The sequence below is a fragment of the Quercus suber genome, unplaced genomic scaffold (genome assembly GCF_002906115.3).
Source record: "Quercus suber isolate HL8 unplaced genomic scaffold, Cork oak 2.0 scaffold_917, whole genome shotgun sequence".
Classification (NCBI taxonomy): Eukaryota; Viridiplantae; Streptophyta; class Magnoliopsida; order Fagales; family Fagaceae; genus Quercus; species Quercus suber.
Window position 1 is genome coordinate 1 of NW_027070340.1, and position 25,072 is coordinate 25,072.

Here is a 25,072-nt window from a genome sequence, read left to right on the forward strand (position 1 = left end):
AAGGAAACTTTCCTTTTTTTTTTACAACAATAAAAGTCCTGCTTATAATAATACCTATCCAAAAAAAAAAAAAAAATTAAAATTAATACCATTTCACATCCCCAACTTGAAATATTCGAGAACAATATGTCACTTTATCCAGTGATGAAAAGTTTTCAATCTTCCAAGCCATAGTACGGTTAAGGGGGTCTTTTATCATAGTAAGAACCTCCCGCTTGGCATTGCGTTCATGAACAAAAAGCTCAGCACCAAATACGCAACAATCATTGACAAGATATCCTTGAGAAAGATAATCGAAACATTTAAGGGATAGAAATTTGTGAAAGCCCCATTCAGTCTTGATATCATGGAATCTTCTAATTACCCCATCGACATCTACACACACAAAAAAAGATGTGTTAGATTAATTTTTGAGAGAATTTAAAATTTAACATGGTATCAAAATAAAAAGTCCCAAATTTAAATTTTTCCTGTAACCTCCTCACATTCTATTTAAATTTTCACGTGTTGAGTCTCTACTCAATAGTAGCTCAGGTGTCTAACACGTGAATAAATTTGTCATCTCCTAATAGTTTAAGTTTTTGAGAAAATTGGTAATTTAACAATTTATACCAAAATACAATCATAAAAGATGAGTACGCATGTTTATGATTGTATTTTGGTATAAATTGGTATAAGTTGTTAAATTACCAATTTTCTCTAAAACTTAAACTATTAGGAGATGGTAAATTTATTTACGTGTTGGATATATATATATAAACTATGAGAAAGCAAACCTTGAATGGTCAAGAATTTGTCTTGTATTTGATCGAACAGGAACAATTTGAAGCTGACATAAATTTCCCAGCCAAGTGTGTACTTTTCGGTGTCAACAATTGCCAAGTAAATTGAGATGTGACCGCTTCCATTCATATTCTCGTTTCCTTTTGGATAAATAGACAACCTCCTGCAAAATAAAACTGACTATATTAGAAGTAAACATTTATGTTTGAATAGAAAAAATAAGAATTAGAATAATATTAGAGCCCACCATTTGTGTCCACTAACTTCAAAAACACCAGAGTCATACTTTTCCACCCCAGTATCACATAGTAAAGAGTATGACTGTATTTTAAGTAAGTAATGCGCTGGACGAAAATGTCTTTTTGTTCTTTTGATTGCTGCAAAGCCTGCAATACATTAGGAATATTTAAATACACTGTCTTATAACAATTGGGCAATGAGATATGGGTCAAGTTCGGCAACAATTTCAATCAAGCAGTGCTAAAGCATAATCATCATAGGTCAAAGAAATATTTAACAAAATAAATTAAGGCCAATGAAAATTAAAAAATGAATAAACCATATGTAATGATTGATGATACAGCATATTTCCTTTGTATCACCCATCATGACATGTTATTGTTTTCATCCTAAATTGGAACGTGTGGCTTTTCAAATATCATATTTTTCAAGATTTAATTGAATTTTTACAAATAAACAAAGTAAGTTAAATATATAGATCTTCTCAAAAAAAGAAGAAGTTAAATATATTGATGACTTTGTTTTTTGAAAGGAATAAATTGATGAATTAAGCTCATCCAAAGGCACACTTTGTATTTTCATTATTGCACTTAATTCATATTCTCAGCGCCAGCAAGACTCCTATCAAATTGTCCATAAAATTAATCACATAGATAAGAAAGCGATCTTACTATTGATCATGAATTGTAAACATAAAAGAAAAAATTAAGAAAAAAAATGATAAAAGTTTTATAATCACAAAATCAATTACTGAAGACATATTACATCCAGGGGCAGCACCAAGTGTAGTTCAGAGTGGTCACATGACCACCTTGACTTTAATATGTTTTTAATGTACCTTTAAAATTAATATGGGTTGTTGACCACCCTAAAAAAAATTGACCACCTTAAAAAAAAAAAAGCTTAAATACCTTAAATAACAATTTGAGTCCATTAAAATTAAATTCTTCCTCTTCAAAAAATTGCAAGAAATATTATGTTCGCAACATTTTCGTAACAAATCTTAAGTAGTAGGTTGTTACTGATAGACAAAAAAAAAAATTCAGTGGTATGTTCAAATTAAAATTAGTAAAAACTTACCATCTAAACTTTGTTGTGTAAGTTTTGCAAAAATATTGTGGACGTAGTACTTATCAAAAATTGTCCAAACAAACAAATTAGCCTAAAGGCCCAAATTAAATGTTTAATTGTGATTTTTTTTTAATTGTGTTTTCAAATGGCATATTTTAAGATTGCCATTTTTTTATTTAAAAATGCACACTTTTCAAGTAGTTAGTCTATTAGTACTTGATTTAGTCTTTAGCCAAATTTGTTGGATTTATGTGATATATTTTTTCAAAAAGATAATACATTTTGTTTATATTGTTACTTGTTTAGGCAATATGTTGGTAATTAAATGAGAGATTAGTATTTTAATAATTATTTAATCGTGTACATTGAAATAGATGTAGCTAATAATATTGATAGTGAAGTTATCATATCATATAATAATTTCAAAATATGAAAACTTCTGAAGAAAATTTTAAAACTTTATGTATTTGGGCTTTTTTTCTTTTTCTTTTTCTTTTTCTTTTTTGATGTTAACATATTCAAATTTTATTTTTATTAATTTAAGTTTTTTAATGACCACTCTAAAAAAAAATTCCTAGAGCAGCCACTTATTACATCTCTAACATTTTAAATTATTTATTTTTTTGTCCTCTTAGTCTATCCATGTTTGTAAAATATAGACATTATTTGTAATGTTGTTCTAATAACGTTATTTGTATTTTTTGAAAATACTTGTGAGTAAAAAAGTGTGTGGAAATACATATAATATTGTTTAAAAAGTGAAAACATGTGTTTAAACACATATACCAAACAAGCCCTAAGTTTTTTGGACTTTAAAATTATACATATAATATGTTATTAAATAGTAAATAACATTCATCAATCAAAATGAAATTTGACATGTTTGTTAATAATAAAGAAAACTTATAATTTTTATTTTTTTTTATTTTTATTTTTTTTTTGAGAAACAAGAAAACTTGTAATCTAATGGTGATAATTTAAAATATTAATATTAAATAATATAGCATTAAGGAAGAGTCATACCAAATATAAATATTTATATTTATATGCGGTGCAATACATATATACAAAATATTTATTAAATCAAATTGAACCGTTTTCATTAATAAGCCCATGTTAACTCCACATATTAAAGAAAATTAGGGGGATGGAAATCTTGATTAATAATTGTACAAGCATAGACATACTCTACAAAGAAAATGTATCGAATGTAGATCCCATTTGTTTTAGCAAAAACAAACAAACAAAAAAACAAAACAAAAAAAAAGGGAAAAGGAAAATTTTTCCTCATTTTTGGACATTTGAGATGGTTGAGAATTTCGGTTGAGAAACTTGATTAAACAAAAATAATTTTTTGGTGATCAAGAAACACACTATCTTTAAGGTTGATAATGCTGAAAATGTTTTACATGCCAAAAGGGGCTTAAAACGTTTTCAGCCTTAGGAGAATAGAACTTCCTTTCTCATGAATCTAAAACCCCCCTTATATCTTAAGAGAACATCTTGAAATCTTCAAAATGACCAAAACACCATGAAAGCATCTAAATTGAGAAATACTTCAAAAATTTGTAAATAATCAATATACCCCTAAAAACTTGAAAATGACTGAAATATCTTCTAAACCTTTAAAATAATTTCTTTTTAAAAATACCCCATAATAACCTCCAAAATGATAGAAATGGCCTCAAAATTTCTAAGATGACCAAAATATACTAAAAACCTTGCATAAAACATTTATAATGATTGAAATGCACACAAAACCTCTATAATGACCAAAATACCTTAGAAAAACTTCTAAAGTAACAAAAATACTCTCAAAACGTTCCCAATGTTTTCAAAATGACCAAAATACCCTTAAATGCTCACCTAAAACCTTTATAATGATCAAAATGCTCTCATAAGTTCTAAAATAGCCAAAATTCCACGGAAATATCTAATGTGATAAAAATACCCTCAAAATTTTAAAGACCAAAATATCTTAAAAACTTCTGCTATTATTGAAATGTCCTTAAAACCACCAACTAAAAAATATTGAAATGATGTAAATAGTAGCTCTTCAAAGCATTCAAATAACCATGATATGCCTCAAAATTATGGGCAAACGCCTTTAAAAGTTTTAAATTTTCCCAAAAAAAAATTTCAAATATTTTTTTTCCCGTTCTTTCTTTATTGGGAAAAAAAAGGTCGATAGTAGTTTCTTTTTAGTTGTTAGTTTTTCTTAATTTTTTTATTTTTTTATTTTTTTTTTGTAGCACACTTATTGTGCTTATTATTTTAATTTGCAATAATTTTATTTTGATTGTGTTTGTGTTTAGGTTGATTTTTATTCTACAGTAAACATTTTAAATTAATGTATAAAAATCTAGGAAAAATTTGATGTCGAAATAAACGAAGAGTTGTAGTTGAGATATCATTCCCTCTTCTTTTTTTTTTCTCAAGAGCAAGATTTGAAATAATATCCATTTGTTTGATGTGTTTGCATGGGGTTTAGAGAGTATGAAAAGCTTGATATTCCTTTATTATGAATATTTAAATTAAATAAATAAATAAGAAACAAAAATAATAGAGTAAACTAATAATCTTGGAAAGGGAAAGAGAACATATTAAGGTTATCGCTGAGCTTGGTTTCCTCCATGACTTCAAATTTTGGTGTTTACTGTCTAGAAATCACTTTCTTGAAAACTACAACCTAATTTGCATTATTTATAGGGTAATCAATAGGAATGTCCTCCACAACAATGCCATGGCACTTTACACACGAAACCATACGTGCGAATGTGATTCGTTCAAAGGAAAGAATAGACAAGGAATCAAGATGCAAAGAAAAAGAAGGATTGATGCCTATTTTGATTGGGTAGAAGAGGAGAATTGGAGAACTAGGTTTCCTTTTGGAATCAATGTACGAAGAAACCATGATAAAGACTTTTAGTAGTTTTTTCTTTTCCTCTTAGTAGGAGTTTTCTCTCTCACCTAGGGTGAGTTTTCTTAATGCTTTGCGTGGTTCTCTTTTTTCATTTTTTTCACTTTTCTTATTCATTTCACACTACTGCTTGCTAAGCCGTGGTACCCAACAAACTTTTTCTCCTTTCTTTTTCTTTACACACCGCTACTTGTTAAGCCGTAGTACCCTACAAACCTTTTTCTAGTTTTGATCCTTGGCTATTTCGACACTCACATGGACTCAGATTTCATTGAACGCTTGCACCACATAACCTTAACGGAGGATGAAGGGGAAGTTCTCACGGTTTGATCCACTCAGAGAGAAAAAATCCTAGAAGAATGCTCACTCAGTTTGATAGGAAGATTTCTCACATCTAGACCCTACAACCAAAGAGCGGCCAAATCACTACTAAGGTCGGTTTGGAAGTTTGGGAATGACCTGCGAATTGTGGACGTAGGGGATAGACTTTTCCAGTTCAAATTCACCATGTAAAGCCAGTTGAAGTGGGTCTTAAAGAATGGGCCATGGAGTTTTGATAATCAAATACTAGTACTTCGACGATGGGAAAGAGGCATGACAGCAAGGTCAGCTACCTTCACACACATCTCTTTCTGGGTTCAAGTGTGGGGGTTACCTTTTGATTTAATCCATGAAGAGGCAGGTTGGGACATAGCGAAAGGGCTAGGGAAGGTGATTGAGGTAGATAGTAAAGCTTTGGACTCAGAACAAGCTCGCTTCATCCGTATTCGCCTAGAAATACCCCTAGATAAACCCCTCCACAGAGGTAGTTATGTGGCAGACCCTGAAGGAGAACAGGTAAGAATTGGTTTCAAATATGAAAGACTGGTGGGTTTATGCTTCCAGTGTGAAAAGCTTGGCCATAAGATGAAAGAATGCTCACGACCAAGGGATGCATCCCTGGTTGAAAATCCATATGGAGAATGGCTAAAAGCAAGTTTTCGACGGAAAGACGATAACCAAAACAGGAGACCCCCACAGCACCAAAGGATGAATCCAAAGATAGGTAGGTCAAAGAAATATTTAAAAAAATAAATTAAGGGCAATGAAACTTAAAAAATCATTAAATAACATGTCATGATTGATGATACAACATATTTCCTTCGTATCACCCATCAATAAACAAACTAAGTTTTATTATTATTATTATTATTATTATTATTATTATTATTATTATTATTATATGAAAGGAATAAATTGATGAATTAAGTTCATCCAAAGGCACACTTTGTCTTTTCATTATTGCACTTAATTCATAGTCTCAACGCCACCAAGACTCCTATCAAATTGTCCAGAAAATTAATCTCATAGATTTGAAAGCGATTTTACTATTGAGCATGAATTGTAAACAAATACCTTCTCCAATTTTGGACATTTGAGGCGGTTGAGAAACTTGATGTCCAAACAAACAAAGAGCTATAGTTGAGATATCATTCCCTTTTTTTTTTTTTTTTTCTCAAGAGCAAGATTTGAAATAATATCCATTGTTTGATGTGTTTGCACGAGGTTTAGGGAGTATGAAAATCTTGATATTCTTTTATTATGAATATTCAAATTAAATAAATAAATAAGAAACAAAAATAACAGAGTAAACTAATAATCTTGGAAAGGGAAAGAGAACATACTAAGGCCATCGATGAGCTTGGCTACCTCCATGACTTCAGATTTTGGTGTTGACTATCTAGAAATCACTTTCTTGAAAACTACAACCTAATTTGCATTATTTATAGGGTAATCAATAGGAAAGTCCTCCACAACAATGCCATGACACTTTACACACGTAACCGTACATATGAATGTGATTGGTTCGAAGGAAAGAATAGACAAGGAATCAAGATGCAAGAAAAAAGAAGGATTGATGCCTATTTTGATTGGGTAGAAGAGGAGAATTGCAGAACTAGATTTCCTTTTGAGATTAAAGTACAAAGGAACCATGATAAAGACTTTAGTAAAAAGTAAACAACAACAAGAAAAAGTAAAGGAAAAAAAAAAAAAAAAAAAATGAATGAAGCCTTATTAAAGCTAAGGCAACCACCCCCATGACGTTTTTATGTAAAATGGCAAATTTAATTTCATTTATACTATATGAGTGGATCACAATATGAAAATTGCATATTGAATTATTATTTTTATTAAAATAAGTAAATAAATGTTTTAAGCATATATTATTATAAGAGCATTCTTATTGTGTTATGCAAAATAAATATAAATTCATTTTAGATGATGAATAATCATTCATTATGCACCGCTCTTCAAGTTTTTACATATTGCTACAATATAGATGATAATCATGATATTATACAACAACATATATATGATTTCTTCTATGTTTTTTACTCTCTCTCTCTCTCTCTCTCTCTCTCTCTCTCTCTCGTCAAATTACATTTATCACTGTTGTAGGATCATTGTTGTCATCGATCCTAGTGTTGGTGGGGTCAGTCATCATCATCCATTCTCGCACTCTCCCTCCTCCATCCTTTTCCTTATTTCATAGGCTCTACCTCTTAGATTTGGATTGTTGTGATAGTTGTCATGGTTGAGGTGGGTCATTGATGCTAATGTTGTTGGGTTTCGTTTTAGGTTTTGGTTCCAACAATTTTGGTATTTGTCGTGGCTAGAGAGGATAGTTAGTGTCAGTGTGGGTTTTTGCTAGGTCAAAGGTGGATTTGTTTTTGGATTTTGGGGCAATGGTGGGTTTGGCCGTGAGATTATGATGTTTTTTGGGTTCAATTATTATTTTTTTGTGTGAGTATAAAATATATTATTTTAATTGGATGAACTATAAAATAAAGAATAAAATGTATGATGTTTTGTTATAGCAGCTATATAAAATAGATAAAACGATATTTTTTGTTTTTTGTTTTTTTCGAGAATCAACGTAGTACCTTTTATTCAATGAATACTATCAAAGTTTGCAAAAACAAAAGAATGAAACTATGGTGGAACATCCTCCAACCACGCATTATAATCTGAAACATTTAAAGCAAAATGAGCTAAAACATGGGCAACCATATTACCCTCTCTCTTAATATGAGAATAGTGTAATTTACTAAAACATCTAGTCATAACAACACCAAACTATACCCTTTTTTTACATTTATCATCTTGAACTTTCATAATCCACGATTACTATCTTAAACTATAATTTATATTTCACTCTGCACCCTACCATCAATTGGGTTGTTAACTTGGATGGAAAAAGTATGTCACATGCAACTCACATGACCTTTGCATTGACACCACATAGAAAGACCGAATTAACCCATTTCAATCTATTAAATTGTATGAATCCAATGTAGTCTTATTCAGTTAAATTACTTATATAGAAAATTTAACGGATGTTCTAAGAGAATTTATTTAGAAAATATTTTTAGAAACTTTTTATAAGAAAAGAGAAAAAGTAACTTATTTTTTAACAACTTTTAATATTTTCCATAAAAACTATATCAAAACTTTCATAAAATAGTGCATTAACAAATGTACTAAAGACATCCATTAATAAGACCCTTACATAGTTCTAGAACATATCTTAATAGATTAGTTGCTAACAACCACACCAATCTATGCAATGTCTACACTCAGTTTCCCAAAAAAGCATAAGAAAAAAAATGTGCTTTGCTCAAAAGTTGGTGGCAACTTCTCTACTTTTTTCCTTGTTCCTACCTTGTACTTCTTCCTTCTTTTTCGTGCTTATTTATTCAGATGGGAAAAAAAATTAAAATAATAAATTGTATACAAAATGGCCCAATGGGCCTAAACTGTGTAAGTTGGTTTTTTTTCCACGAAACCTCACAAAGTAAAAGCATGGACAGCGGATCCAAGATATTAGCCGCGTTAAAACATGGCCAGCAGAACGACCCAAGATATTAGCCGCGTTAAAACATGGCCAGCAGAACGACGTCGTCGTTAGCTGATTTGATAAGCCGGCATGAACGACCCACACATAGACATGGCAAAACGGCCGGGTCGGGTCGGGTTCGGGTCGGGTCAATCGGGTTGCAGGTCGGGTCGGGTCGAGTTGACCCGTATTTTTCAAACAATTTTTTTTTTTCAATTACAAAAAGACTAATATCAAACTAAAAAGACTAAGTAAGAAGAGCAACTCACATTGAGAGTGCAAAAGATCTAGATTTATGTTCAACTTCAAACAGAAGCAAAACAACTACATCTTGATTTAATGCATGGAACTTAAGCTGTTAAGCACATATTTTTTCATATACAACTTACAAGCCTTCCACCGCCTTTGTCATCAAGTAACCAACTCAAAATTTCTGACAAGCATCTTTCTTTTTTCTTTTCTTTTTTTTTCTTTTTTTGATACCAAAAACAGGGAGTACAAAACAAATGACATTAAGAGTTCATATACAAAGCTGGATTCAACCAACACTGTTTCAAAGGCAGTAGAGTTGCCTGCTTAGCTACAATACTTATATGATTAACTAGCAAAGAGGGCACTAAGATCATTTTGTAGAGTAAGCCAACTTGAGCAAGAAAGTTAAGGTTAGCAAGCCTATTAGAATCCTACCAATCTCAAGCTCTCTTGCTGTTAAGGGTTGTAAAAAGTCCTCCACAATCACTTAAAAACAAAATTCTTTGGAAGTTATAAACAGTTGCAGTGAGACTAGCTTCCACCACAGCTTCCAAAAGGCACCTTGTTGCAGTCCTAGCTAAACAAAAAAAGTTAGATAACTTAGAAAGATAAACTAAACAAAAAAAGATTTAAAAATAAACATAACATATTAAGTAAAGAAGAATTACACCTCAATTTTAATCTACTCAACGTTGGTAGCAGATTCAGCACTGCAAATATTCATACTTGCAAATTGTAGCTCAAGTTGGCCAATTTCGTTAGCATCTTCATCTACAATACAATATTTTAATATAACTTAATGTACCATGAAAGCAAATCAATAAAGAATTAAAATTGTATAATTATGACTATAAAAAAAATTAAATTACCTTCAAATCCATATAGCCAACTTTTAGTACATAATGTAGCTTCCACATTATCAGGTAAAAGACGTGATCAATACGGAGTAAGAATTTTTTTCCCAATGCTAAAACTTGATTCAGAAGCAACAGTGGTTATCGGAATGCTCATGAGATCCCGTGCCATTAAAGAGAGCTCTGGAAACCGATTGTTATGCTGTTTCTACCAAGAGAGAACTTCCAACTTTGAATTTTCCTTTTTGTCAAGTCTAGGCTCTTCTAAATACAAGTCCAACTGAGATTTTTTTGTTTTGCTACCACGACCACTTTCATAATGATCAAATTCCTAATCATTAAAAAAAAATTGCAATGAAAAATAATACCACACAATATTACAATCTTTATTATTAAAAAAACATAACACAACATATACCAAACACAAAACAATTCACTTACATCATCTTCCTTATCTTCATCATCATCAGGATCATCCACAGCACCACTAGTATGACTAGAACTCCCAACACAAGATGAAACATTTTTAGTGGCCATAGGCTTGGGGCGTTCATATTCTGAAAAAAGCTTATATAATGTAGTCTCAATGCTCTCCACCTTCATTTCAGCAATGTGCTCAATTGGCTCTATTTTCAAATAAAGTCCACGTAATCCAACTTATACCTTGGATCAAGAACAATGGCACAAGCTAGCACCACACTATAACAATCCCAATATTTGTCAAATTTAACTTTCATCTGTCCTGCCATATTACTGATAAATGAATCTTGGCTCTCCATTTCTTCAAGTAAGAGCAATTCAATTCGAGACACTCCTTGAAAATATAGATTTGCTATAGGGTAATCAGTTCCAGAAAAAAGAGTTGTAATGTCATTGAAAGGTTTCAAAAACCGAGTTATCCTTTCAACTCTATTCCATTCATCCCTTGATGGACAATGCTTGAAATTAGCATCTTCCTCTGCTAAACGGTTCAACACAGAACGATATCTCATAGCACTGTCAATCATGTCATATGTTGCATTCCATCTTGTACACACATCTAAACGTAAACCCTTTGTTCTCTTCATACCAACTATCCTGGCACATTCATCAAATCTGCACATTCTACTCTCTGATCCTTTAAGATATTTCATAGTTTCTCGGATCTTAATCACCGAGTCATTTATTACTTTCAATCCTTCTTGAACAATAAGATTCAATATATGAGCACCACAACGCACATGGAAAAAGATACCATCACATAACAATAAACCCCCCTCATTAAGCTTTTGCTTTATGAAATCTTGGCAATTATCATTATTAGATGCATTATCTAAAGTAATGGAAAATATTTTCTTCTCAATACCTCATTCTTCCAAGAAACTTAAAATTTTCTCCGATAAAAGAGTTCCCGTGTGTGGAGGTGGCATATGACAAAAATTCAAGATGATGTTTTTTAATTTCCAATTCTCATCCACATAATGTGCCGTAAGACAAATATATCCCTCACTTGTAATAGAGGTCCATAAATCCGAAGTCAAACATATTCTACCAGGAATTGATTTCAACTTATTTTTAACATCATCTTTCTCATTCTTGTAAAGTTTTAGAACATCAGCTTTTGAAGTATTCCTAGAAATATGTTTAACATCTGAATTTAGATAGCTAAAAATTTTTCTAATGCCCTCATACTCAACAAAGCTAAATGGTAAATTATGTTTAATGATAGCCTCCGCTAACATCTCACGAAACTCTTGTTGAGTTATCTTGTTTTGTAACACACTAACACTACCCTCTTCTTCACCATCTTGTTTTACTTCTTTTCGTTTTAAGCATTTAAGAAGATGGCGATGCAAGTTTGATGTTCCATGATGACTATCCGCTAAAAACATTTTCCCACACCATTGACAAGTAACCTTACTTAACCCTTCTCCATCAATAGGCAATTTCACAAAGTCATTCCAAACTGTAGAAGTGTGTAGTTTTCCCTTTGTTTTTTTCCCTGAAACACTTTTTGGTTTCTTAAACTTTGATTTTGAATTAACTCTTAAAGATGGTGAAGGATTAGTAGAAGTATCCATAATTTCCGCATCATCATCACTTTCCAAATTTACAGCCGGAGAAGCCGCTGTACTCTAATTATCAAAGCAAAATATGTAATTAAAATTAAAATTCTAATCTATTTAAGACATCTAAAGAAACTGTAAACGGTAAACATAACTACATAAGACATTCATCCAAATGACACAGAGGCAGAGCAGAGGCAGAGGCAAAGGCAGAGTGCAACATGGATAAATCCATACCCTATTCCCCGCAATTGTATCAGGACATAGTTTAGTGCAAAGATGCTTACTAATACTTAAAATTACAAAAACATTGTATTAGATGTTTTTATTTTAGATTAAACCAATTTGATCCAACTTGTTTGACTTGACTTCTGGTTAGATAGATGGGAGTGATAAATATACTCTAGAAAGTTTGAAAAGGAACTCTTAAAATTTAATAGGCTTTGATATAAAAAGATTCAGAAGGTTTGGATTTGAAAAGAATTTCTGCATTCTAAACCTAACCGGTTACTACTCCTAGTCATGGCCAAATACCATTAGCAAAAAACAAGGTGTGACCACATTTTCCTTGCCAACATTAAACATTAAAACGAAAAAACATATATACACACACACGCATATGAATGACACAGCCATTCAACAATCAAACACACAAACAATTAAATATTTTTTAGCAGAGGCAGAGCAGTATACTATATTACTATATTATTATTGTTGCTAAATCATAAATTCATAATATTAAAAAATCAATCCAAAAAATAAAAATATTTAGGAATTGAAGAGAATGATGAGAAGGATTTAACTTACCTTCACCATAGTTGATGATTTGTGGTTGTGGTTGTGCTCTTCTTAAATGGGTCAGCAGCAGAGTAGTGTTGCCAGTGTAGGAGGGCAGAGGCCGAATGTGTGAAGACTGATTCACTGAAGAAGGGCAGAGGCTGCCAGGCCGGACTGAGAACTCTGGAGGCGCAAGAGATGAGAATTGAGAAGTAGAGGAAGTGAGGGTTTGTACCGTTTGTTACTTTCTTTGTATAATTGATTAATTCATTGTTTTGTGGCTTTGGACAATGTAGTGAATTGGAGTGGACTACAGCTAGCAGCCCATAAAACATTGAAATTGTGATAAAGCCTTCTGAGCACTTCTAAGCACTTGGCCGGTTGGCCTTTGACTAATTGACTTGCCCTTGGCCCCTTGTCACTTGTGTGTTGTGTTTGTAGACTACTAGACTTGTAGACTTGTAGTGACTTTACTGACTTTGTCTTGTCTTAGACTTAGTCTTAGTTGTCTACTGTCAAGATGGTTGTGCTTTATTAATTATTACTGGGTTTGATACTTTGTGCCTTATGTACAAAGTATCAAGACATAATTAAAATAAAAAAAAAATTTGGCCTTTTTTTTTAACGGGTCGGGTCACGGGTTATTCGGCTCGGGTCAGGTTTATCCGTAAAAAATCGGGTCGGGTCACGGGTCAACCCGTTTTTGTTTCGGGTCAAAAAAATTGGGTTCGGGTCGGGTCGGGTCAGAAAATTTTGACCCGTATTGCCATGTCTACCCACACATCGCTAGACGCGTTGGTTGACCGACGTGTTCCTTTTTGACACAAACATCAGCCGTCAAATCATCAAAAACGGACGTATTAGATCAGGTAGTAACCTTGAAGGAGACCCTACAAATTACAGTAAACTTCTCATTAGCCAATTGCTTTCACTACATCTTGCAGATAAATTTATCGTCTATTTTAGCAAAGAGAATAAATGACAGGTTGGGCTTGTTTGGATAAGCTATTTCAAAATGTGCGTTTTAAAAATGAGCGTTTTTAAAACGTGCGTTTTGAAAACTCCATTTTAAAAACCACAAATGAGTGTTTGGTAAAAATGTAAAAATCTGCGTTTTCTATTTTTAAAACCATATTAAGTGTTTGGATAAGCTGTTTTAAAAATAGCTGTTTTGAGTGTAAATTCCCAAAAAGGACTTAACTATTTTTTGAAGCTATTTTAAAAAGTGTATATTGTCATTTTTCTTGTGATTAGTGTTTTTTTTATTATTATTGAAAATATGTAATTAAGCTTAACAATTACATTAATAATAACAACAATAATGATGTTTTCATTGTTGAAATTCATGGAGAGAAATTTATCAAATTTAAAATATGAAAAATAAGTTATCAAGAAAAAGATATTAAACTGATTAGGAAAATAATTATATTAAAATGTTAATTGCCAACAATATCAATATTAGACAATCCATTATAATAATAAAAAAGTTCTTATCCGAAAAATTAAAAACCAAAACACCAAAACAGAAATGATAAAAATATTGTTTACAACCCGCAAATGGATCGAGCTATTTTGTCACGAACAAATTTCATCTCCTCATCCTGTATATTTTCAACGTTTGCCTGTCTGCTACTACCTTCTCCACTACTATTGCTTCTTGGTCTGTCCAAGCCATGTTCATCCCAATTGAATCCTTCATCTTCCCTATCATGTTTTCTAATGAAATTATGCAAAACACAAGTAGCAACTATAATGTTTCTTTGGTGCTTAATGTCATAAGGTGGCATTTGCTTCAAAATTTTCCATTTATTCTTCCACACTCCAAAAGTTCTCTCAATTGCACTTCTAAGTGATGAGTGAACATAATTAAACCTCTCTTCTATGTGATTCCCTCAAAGTAGCAACTATAATGTTTCTTTGGTGCTTAATGTCATAAGGTGGCATTTGCTTCAAAATTTTCCATTTATTCTTCCACACTCCAAAAGTTCTCTCAATTGCACTTCTAAGTGATGAGTGAACATAATTAAACCTCTCTTCTATGTGATTCCCTCGACCAGCTCGTCGAAAATCTGAAAGATGATACCTCTGTCCCTTATAAGGTGGCAAATATGCTTTCCTTAAGGGGTATCCAGCATCAACTAAATAATATTTTCCTAGTAAAAGAAAAAAAAAATGTAAGATGTACATAAATAATATCTTCCATACATATTTAATATATAAAAATTTTATATACCTGGTGGTGGTTTTGGAAAGTTGATAGATTGTCGATGGATAGCATCTAAAAAAATACGTGTATCATGTGCTGCACCCTCCCATCCAGCCATAACAAATGTGAAAAGTAAATCAAAATCGCATGCTGCCATCACATTAAAAGATGTCACGCCCTTTCTATTTACATGTAAAGTGATTCAATGTCACATGACAAACTAATAATAGTAAAGCATTTTTTATAGGTGTAATACATAATTGTCAATCAGTCAATATGAATTTCAAAAAGATGACTGACTTGCTATAAACTGAAAGTAGCTAAGGAAGCCTTTTTTATAAGTAGGGAAAGGTTTTATTAAAATCTGTAAAAAAAGGAAGATGCCTAACAATACACAAGCTGCGTACTGTATGGCAGCCTCAAGTACATTACAGCAATCAAATAAATCTTAGAAAGAGGAATGGGAATGGCAATGGAAGTACAGCCCTCCAAAGGACACCTGAACCCCCTTGGAGAAAGTCCCCATTTCAACACTCCAACAGCTCAATCATCCTATCAGGTATCACCCATTGCACCCCAAACAAACACAAAACGAGGGACCACAACTCCTTAGCAAATGCACAATGAAGCAACAAGTGGTCAAATTAAACATTTAAAATTGAAAGAAATGAGCACCAGGAAATTTCTATTGCAAGTCCAAGAGAAGGTACTGTTTACAAGAACCTTCACTTTAATTTCAAACATAACAGCGACCAACCGGTTATAGTTTTCATGTCAAACTCACCAATGAATCCAGAAAATACTCAAGGAAGTTATACTCCTCAATGAGTTCAGTGATAAGGAAAGCTCAATATCTTCAAAAGTTTCCAACCTTTGAAGTAGTCCTAACATCTCAGTCTTTTATTTGCAGGTATAAGGAAAACTTTTTCAGTCATAGTGCTGCAACTCACAAAACCTCAGTGTAAAAAGCTAGAGGGTGCATCACTAGCTGCTACACCAGTGCAGCTCAGCTTGCCTCACAGTGCAGCAGCTAGTGCACCAGGTGATGCAGCATCAACTGTCACACTAGTGCAGCACAACATGCCACCCAGTGCAGCAGCTCGTGCATCAGAGCTGCCCAGACATGCACTGGACCAAGCCAGACAAGAAAATCAGTTGCCAAATGATACAAGAACAAGTGAAACTCAGATTGAAGCTTCAAGTAGAAGTCCAGAGATCTTGCCTTGTGTTTTAGAGTATATATATAGTTGTATAGCTATTGAATCAATCAATGAAATCATAATTTTCAGCTTTCATCAAAATCAATTTCTCTTACTCAGTTCAGCTTGGAAGGTATTCAGTTCCTCAAAAGCCTTGGCAATTAATAAAACAATAAAATATTAAAAACATCTCTCTCTTCCATAAAACATTATTCAAAGGATAAAACATAAAACACCCTAAGTGCCAAAGTAGTGACCTCCCTAACAGCCACATTATTCAAATGATAAAACAATAAAACATTAAACATCTCTCTTCCATAAAACAAAAAACACCCTAATTGCCAAAGTAGTGCCCTCCTAACAATCTTGCCTCCTCTTGTAGAAACTTAAGTTGTAAATATGGTTCTTCCATCACTACAAACATCTCTCTTTTCTCTCGTTTTTGAAAAATACGTGTTGCCATGAGGTAGAGTTCGGAACCCTTCTCAATGCCATCTAAGGAGCACACGTGTTCCATGACATTACGAATAGTACTACTTGGTTCCACTGAAAAAGCTGAGTTCCTTAACTCCACAACATCACATATACGACTAAGCTGTTGTGTCAAATGTAATGTCGTTCCTCCTTTCTTCCCTTTGCTCTGTGTGGATGATGGTAAAACTCGCTTCTTTCCTTTCTTTTGTGTTGGGTTAGGTGGTTGTGTGAGGTTAGGAGTCTCGTCTTCATGGACGTCATCATCATCATTTGGAGAAGATGAGTCAGCAGAAGTATCACCTAACCCCTCCTTAGGTGTCTCAAGATCATCAGGTAACACACCTGAAGTGGGGGCCCTTGCTAAATCTCCTGTGGCCGCAATGTCCTTAAACATAATGTCTAATAAGTCAACATTTTCCAAACCTTTCTCTCGAAATTTTGCAGCTTCAGGAACCTCCTACAATTTTGAATATTTTCATAAATAACTCAAATAGCATGGTTTATCTACTAATAAAAAATATGCACAATGGGTTATACAAAACATACCATTAGTTTCCTCTCCCACCACTCATCAGTTGCAGCTATTGTTCCTTTGGCTGCATCCAATTCCAATCCAGTTTCACTTCCCTTCAACTTATTCCAAAGTACCCAATCTTTCTTCAAACTATCCCATTTATGCTTATACTTCGCCCTAGGATATTCCTTTCCAGTTTTCTTTTCAAAAGTTGCTATAATATTTGTCCAACCCTTTTTACTAAAGTGGGTATTAGGTCGATTACCCTTAAATACCTCATTCACACAAGCTTCGCAAAAGATAATTGTTACTCTTGATGGCCATTGAGCTCGAACATTTGAGCTACTTTGGGATGGCTTACCCATCAAAAAAAAATAAGTTTGTTACTATTAATGTTCAGCCAAATACAGCAAGTTCTACAACCAAACCCATGAGAAAATTGCATAGTGAGTAAGTTTCCTAGGTAAGTTCTACAGCCACAAAGAATCAAACAGTTTCAATATTAGAAATCACATCAAGTTCTTGTTCTGCTCCCAAGTCTTTGTAATATGCATGAATAGTTTAGGCTTATGCACAAACAATCTGCACAAACATTCATAAGTTTGTCCTCTAATGGATGTTCCAATTTTGATACACATGCATTGAAAGTTGAAACCACAAAATTCTCTTAAGTCACTAAAACTTGAAATTGAAATTCAGTAACAGAAGAAATTCATTTTGGAACTTATGCAGCATAAAGTTTCTAGTTACAAATATGTAATGGGATCAACTATTATAAAGAAAATAAGCAAGAATCTAATAGCTTTTAAATAAAACTATTTCATCAACTGAATCTTCCAAGATAAAGTGCAAGCAGTGTTCAATTACACTTCCATCACACTCATAATTTGGCCAAAGATCAAACCAGCAGTAGTGTTAAAAAACCCAGATTTGCAGCAAAGTAATACAGATTTATGCACTAAAATCAATTCTGAATAGTGTTTTAAAAAAAAAATAATAAGGAGTGTCGTGGCCCAGATTTGCAGCAAAGTAATCCAAAGGATAATAACAAGTCCAAGCATCAATTGGACATCTGCTCTAGCTTCTTGTACTTTCGTTGTAAACAACAAAATTATACCATAAAATTGGAAAAAAAAGATGCAGCTAAAGCTACTAGGTAGAGACAGAGAGACAGAGAAAGGTCTTACCAACAGCAACAACAAACAACAAATCTCTAAAACTCAAAATGCCAAAAGCCCAAATCTATGTCATAAATTCAAAGATGGGTAATGGAGAATAGTTACCTGGAATTGCGATGAAGAACGACGACACACGGAGCAGAGCAAACACGTTGAAGAGAGAACCAATCCTTGTGAAGCTGATGCTTTGAGGCAGAGGACTGAGGATATATATGGTGAAGGGAGAGGACTTGAGACGCAACGGTAAAGGGAGAGGACGGAGGCTAATTTTGGACTTCAGCAAAAAATTTTGGCGGAATCACGATTTGCAAATCGCGCGATATTGAAATCGCAGTGGGAAATTGCCTTTCCTGAAACGCGAAAATTTGCTGCTTCAAAAACGTAATCCCACAAATTTCGCCCAGCCAAACATATACTGATTTTTGCGATTTGATAAACGGGCGTTTAGCTCTCTCAATATGCCTAAACAAACGGGCTCTAATGTAACATACGTCAACGCATACACTCCTTTTAGGCCAACGAAAAAAGAATAAAAGAATGAATAGATTACCAAAATAAATAAATAAATAAATAAAGAATAAATAAATATAGTAAAATACTCAACTCCACACTTGTAGGTGGACAGATTAGATTTAGTGAAGGAAATTTTAGGAACATCTTGAGATAATACTCTCTTCTTACATTCAGAGTAAATTTTAATATAATAATAGTGTTTTAAACTGGATTTATAATACATTACATAACCAAAGTACAACTACAAAATAGCCTAATCTTTGTAGTTGTAGACTGACACTAGACACACGCAATCAATGTGACATAAACATCCTTATTTTCTTTTCTTTTTTTGAGTAAATAGTAATACTTATTAGAACACACACAAAACAAAATGGTCTAACATTTATATATATGTGACTGTCCATTCCAAGTCACTCTTCCTTAGGGTCTTAGAGCATAAATCTTGAAAGAAGCTACCCAACTCAAAATTCACATCAGATTAAGAAATATAGAGCTGGGTTCAAGTTTCACTTGATGTAACTCTAAAAAATATTGCACCACCCAATAACTTATTATTGAATTCATATTTTGAAAATTCAACCGTTGGATTACATTTTTTATATGTTCTTAATATGCATGCCAATTTTCATGCCAATCGGATGTAATTTACCATTTGATCTTTAAACTCATCTTTTATGCGTTATTTTAAACTACAAAAACTTGAATTAAAACAATTGATTGATGACATGACTATTAATCTTTTATTACTTTGAAATTTTGTAATCATGAAAAATATATGAAGATAATGTAATCTAATGGTAAATTTGTCAAAATTCACACTGAATTAAGAAATATAGGGTTAGGTTCAACTTATACCTGATGTAACTCTAAAAAATGTTTCACCATCCAATAACTTATTATTGAAATCATATTTTGAAAATCCAATCGTTGGATTACATGTTCTATATGTTCTTAACATGCATGCCGATTTTCATGTCAATCAAATGTAATTTACCATTTGATCTTTAAACTCACCTTTTATGCGTTATTTTAAACTACAAAAACTTGAATTTAAACAATTGATTAATGACGTGCCTATTAATCTTTGATCACCTTGAAAGCTTTTTTTTTTTTTTTTTTTTTTTTTTAGTTTTTAAAATTCAGAAAAATTTCTAGAGTTTTAAGACAAAATTAAGGAAAATTTACTATTCAAAGAAAATAATAATTTTTTACGGCCATATGTATGTTGGAAATCACCTTTTTTTGTGACAGATTTTCTTTACCGTCGCTAATACCTTCTTTTCTTAAGAAAATTTTAATTATTAACAATGACAAAATGTCAATCGCAAATAACAATGCAATATATAGTGATGGAAAATAACCGTCAAACACATGAAAAATAAGGGCATGCATTTCCCCCCTTTAAAAAAATTACAATTGACGATGGCTTAGGTTCACCGCAAATATTATTTACGGGAGGGATTCAATTCCATCACTAATACATTTTTTCTTTTAAAGCAAATTAACTATTTACGACGGTCAACTTGTTCATCACAAATACAAACTCAATTAGAAAAGAAAAAAAAAAATGCGATGGATAAATGTTGTCACAAATGTGAAAAGTAAGGGGGGAATTTTCCCTCCAAAATATTTTACCATTTTCGATGATTTCATGGCTATCGCTGACTCGTTAATACCCTCTTTTATATTTACAATGGAAGAATGTTTGTCACAAGTAATAACACCATAATTTTTTTTTTTTTTTTAATTTTTGACGCACAAAAGCCGTCACAAGTGTTAATAGTTTCGATGGTTTGTCTTTGATCATCGTAAATAATACTCTTTTTTATATTTACGATGGAAGAATATTTGTCGCAAATAATAACACCATAAAAATATATATTTTTTATATTTTCAACACATGAAAGCTGTCACAAGTGTTAATAGTTTCGACGGTTTTTCTTCGGTCATCGTAAATAATACCCTCTTTTATATTTATGACAGAAGAATGTTCGTTGCAAATAATAACACCATAAAAAATATATATTTTGTATTTTCGACGCGCAAAAGCCATCACAAGTATTAGTAATTCCGACGGTTTTATTCGGTTGTCATAAATAATACTTTATTAGCGATGAACATTTCTATGTCGTCGTCAAAAGTAAGGCGGGAACACTTCCCTCCAAAATAAATCATATTTTCGACAAAAATAATAGGCATTTTCGAAAAATTCATTTTGCCATCACAAATGTTTTAATATTTGGCGAGTATTTGCCGACGAAAGAGACTTGCCGTCGAAAAAGCTAGTTTTACCGATAGCTTTTTGTAGTCATCGAAAAAGTTTTGTCGCAAATAGCAATGTTTTTTGTAGTGATAATAACCTCCAAAATGATAGAAATTGCCTCAAAATTTCTAAGATAGCCAAAATATACTCAAAACCTTGCATAAAACATTTATAATGATTGAAATGCACATAAAACCTCAATAATGACCAAAATGCATTAGAAAAACTTCTGAAGTAACAAAAATGCTCTCAAAACGTTCCCAACATTTTCAAGATGACCAAAATACCCTTAAAACCTCACCTAAAACCTTTTATAATGATCAAAATGATCTCATAAGTTCTAAAATGGCCAAAATTCCACAAAAATATCTAATGTGATAAAAATACCCTCAAAATTTTAAAGACCAAAATATCTCAAAAATTTCTACATTATTGAAATGTCCTTAAAACCACCAACTAAAAAATATTTAAATGATAATTTGTAATAATTTTATTTTGATTGTGGTTGTGTTTAGGTTGATTTTTGTTCTACATTAAACATTTTAAATTGGTGTATTAATTTTTTTTAAATTAATGTATAAAAATCTAGGAAACATTTGATGTCGAAACAAACGAAGAGCTGTAATTGAAATATCATTCCCTTTTTTTTTTCTCAAGAGCAAGATTTGAAATAATATCCATTGTTTGATGTGTTTGCACGGGGTTTAATTAGGGAGTATGAAAATCTTGATATTCTNTATCGAAGACGATGCAAGGAAAAAGAAGGATTGATGCTATTTTGATTGGGTAGAAGAGGAAAATTGAAGAACTAGGTTTCCTTTTGGGATCAATGTACAAAGAAACCATGATAAAAACTTTAGTAAAAAGTAAACAACAACAAGAAAAAGTAAAGGAAAAAAAAAACAACAAACAAATGAATGAAACCTTATTAAAGCTAAGGCAACCACTGCCGTGACATTTTTATGTAAAAGGACAAATTTAATTTCATTTATACTATTCAAAAAATTACTCATCTTCCACATATGAGTGGATCACGATGTGAAAATTGCATATTGAATGATTATTTTTATTAAAATAAATAAATAAATGTTTTAAGCATATATTATTATAAGAGCATTCTTATTGGGTTATGCAAAATAAATATAAATTCATTTTAGATGATGAATAATCATTCATTATGCACCACTCTTCAAATTTTTACATATTGCTACAATATGGATGATATTATACAATAACATATATATGATTTCTTCTATGTTTTTTACTCTCTCTCTTTCTCTCTTTCTCTCTCTCTCATCAGATTACAACCATCGCTGTTGTAGGATTATTGTCGTCATCGATCCTAGTGTTGGTGGGGTCTGTCATCATCATCCACTCTCGCACTCTCCCTCCTCCCTCCTCTTCCTTATTTCATAGGCTCCACCTCTTAGATTGTTGTGACTGGGGTGGGTCATTGATGCTGGTGTTGTTGGGTTTCATTTTAGGTTGTGTAATTTCTCCTTTACACAACTATTCTTTAATAATATTAATTTGTTGACTTATGAGTAAAAAGTTGGTGGCAACTTCTCTACTTTTTTTTCCTTGTTTCTACCTTGTACTTCTTCCTTCTTTTTCATGCCTATTTATTCAGGTGGGAAAAAAAAATTGTATACCAAATGGGCCAACGGCCCTAAACTGTTTGAGTTGTTTTTTTGTCCACGAAACCTCACAAAGTAAAAAAATGTATGGATCCAAGATATTAGCGGCGTTAGAGCATGGACAGCAGAACGACGTCGTTGTCATCTAATTTGAGAAGCTGGCATGAACGACCCATATAAAGGTCGTCAATGGGCCAAGTCGGGCAGGTCCGGCTCATTTTTACTTGGTCAATGGGCACAATAGGCTGGGCATAATGGGCTATTAACTAGTTAATGGGCTGGGTCGGCCTGGGCCGAAAGAGAAAACCTTAGTCCATGACCCTGCCCATGGGCAATGCCCATTTTGTCTTTAGCAAGCTGGGCTATTGGGTCAGGCCTAATGGGTTACCCATAGGCTTGTGTTAGCCTATTATTTTATTATTTTTATAAGAAAAGAATCAATTTTTTATAAAGGAATAATCAATCTATTTTTTTAAAGGAAAGAATTAAAGATTTTAATATCTTAATTACAATTTTTTTTACAGTCGAATCTATTTAATTTTTTTATTTATTAAGGCTTTAAATAGTTTTTTATTTTTATCTTTAATAAAAAAAAATGTCAAATGGTTAATTCAAATCTGATAGACTATTAGAAAAATATATATTTAGTAAACTAAGTATATTTAGCAAACTAAGTTTAGCACAATTACTTTGGTTATCTTAGTGGTTAAGGGAGTTCTCTTAAGAAATTCTTCTATAATATCTCAAGATCAATCCTTCATACACTTCCTATATATTTTTGTTATGAATTATAAGTTATTAGGCCGGGCCAATGGGTTAGGCCAACAAGATGGGCAACGGGTTGGGCTACTAGGCTAGCCCACCGGGTACCCATGGGCATAAAAACTAGCCCACAGCCTGACCCACTGGGCTAGTGGGCTACCCATGGGCCTCAATAACAACAGGCCGGGCCGCCCATTAGCCCGGTGGGCCGTCGGGTTTCTGGGTCGGGCCATGGGCCGTGGGCTATTTGATGACCCTTAGACCCACATGTCACCAGACGCGTTGGTTGACCGACGTGCTCCTTTTTGACGCAAATATTAGCCGTCAGATCATCAGAAACAAACGTATTAGATCAGGCGGTAACCTCGAAGGAGACCCTACAAATTACAATAAAATTCTCATCAGCCAATTACATTCGCTTTATCTTGCAAATAAATTTATTGTCTATTTTAGTTTAGAGAATAAATTGCATATTGTTATTGACACAGTTACTAGTAGATAAAGAATAATTTTAGGTATGAGTTAAAATCAGAACTGGTAATAATTTATCACTAATAATTTATTAGGAAAATATTATAAAAATATCATGGATATATTACTTCCTTTTAGCATAGGAATTCAAGTCTATTTTAGGATAAAGAATACATGGCAATTTGTTACCGACGATTATTAGTGGATAAAAAATCATTTTTGTAGTGGGTTAAAATTAGAATTGGTAACTACTTACAACATATAATTGGATAGGAAAGTCTTTTTGTAAATTTTTTTTTTCTCTCTTTTAACATACCACAACTACTCGTATTTGCGCAAACACGGTAACAACATTTTGCACAATAAATCCTTAAGCTAAAGTCTATTTTTTGGGTTTATTAGACAACTTTTTGTTGGTTAAAAAAAAAAAGATAGAGAGGGCAACTAGTGTAACTTTCTTATCGAGGTGTGTCTATAGTAATACGCTAACCAATAGCTAATACCTCACATCATAGTCGCTGATGAGTTAGATGAACAACTTATTGGTAGTGTATAAAAAGTCACAATACACTCCCAGTGAAAAACTCAAAACCCATACTATATGAGCCATGTTGACTTAAGTCTTTACCACGAGGGGGGGAACCAAATGTCGGACAAAATAGGGTTTTTTTTTTTTTATCTCTCTCTCTCTCTCTCTCTCTCTCTCTCTCTCTCTCTCTCTCTCTCTCTCTCTCTCTCTCTCTCTCTCTCTCTCTCTCTCATCAGATTACAACCATCGTTGTTGTAGGATTATTGTCGTCATCGATCCTAGAGTTGGTGGGGTCGGTCATCATCATCCACTCTCGCACTCTCCCTCCTCCCTCCTCTTCCTTATTTCATAGGCTCCACCTCTTAGATTGTCGTGGCTGGGGTGGGTCATTGATGCTGGTGTTGTTGGGTTTCATTTTAGGTTGTGTAATTTCTCCTTTACACAACTATTCTTTAATAATATTAATTTGTTGACTTATTAGTAAAAAGTTGGTGGCAACTTCTC

General features: G+C 32.7%; 2 protein-coding genes and 1 long non-coding RNA gene across 4 annotated transcripts in view; all 3 read right to left on the reverse strand.

The window, feature by feature from the left end:
* Nucleotides 1–89: 89 nt before the first annotated feature.
* The window catches only part of LOC112017315 (MATH domain and coiled-coil domain-containing protein At2g05420), a gene marked incomplete at its 3' end in the record, with an annotated part of 91,069 nt that continues 66,086 nt past the window's right edge, over nucleotides 90–25,072 (reverse strand). The window contains 3 exon segments of the mRNA XM_065768278.1: nucleotides 90–375; nucleotides 777–946; nucleotides 1,031–1,169. Coding sequence (XP_065624350.1) covers nucleotides 90–375; nucleotides 777–946; nucleotides 1,031–1,169 — 595 coding nt within the window.
* LOC111987665 (uncharacterized) lies at nucleotides 9,204–13,136 on the reverse strand. Of its 2 annotated transcripts, XR_010626911.1 has the most exons (5): nucleotides 12,850–13,136; nucleotides 10,439–12,111; nucleotides 10,013–10,328; nucleotides 9,814–9,914; nucleotides 9,204–9,720 (listed from the first exon to the last, which is right to left on the reverse strand). It is a non-coding gene; the product is annotated as an uncharacterized LOC111987665 (long non-coding RNA). The 2 variants fall into 2 exon arrangements; XR_002880321.2 differs by lacking the exon at nucleotides 10,439–12,111 and having other exon boundaries at nucleotides 12,850–13,119.
* On the reverse strand, nucleotides 16,403–17,577 carry LOC111987661 (L10-interacting MYB domain-containing protein). Its single transcript, XM_065768268.1, has 2 exons — nucleotides 17,245–17,577; nucleotides 16,403–17,155 (listed from the first exon to the last, which is right to left on the reverse strand). The coding sequence occupies exons 1-2, from the start codon at nucleotides 17,575–17,577 to the stop codon at nucleotides 16,559–16,561; spliced, it is 930 nt and encodes a 309-aa protein (XP_065624340.1). The 3' UTR covers nucleotides 16,403–16,558.

Coding starts and splice junctions, on each gene's coding strand:
- LOC111987661 (XM_065768268.1), bottom strand. CDS start 17,577: ATGGGTAAGCCATCCCAAAGTAGCTCAAATGTTCGAGCTCAATGGCCA. Junction 17,156..17,244: donor GGTGGGAGAGGAAACTAATG/GTATGTTTTGTA, acceptor TCAAAATTGTAG/GAGGTTCCTGAAGCTGCAAA.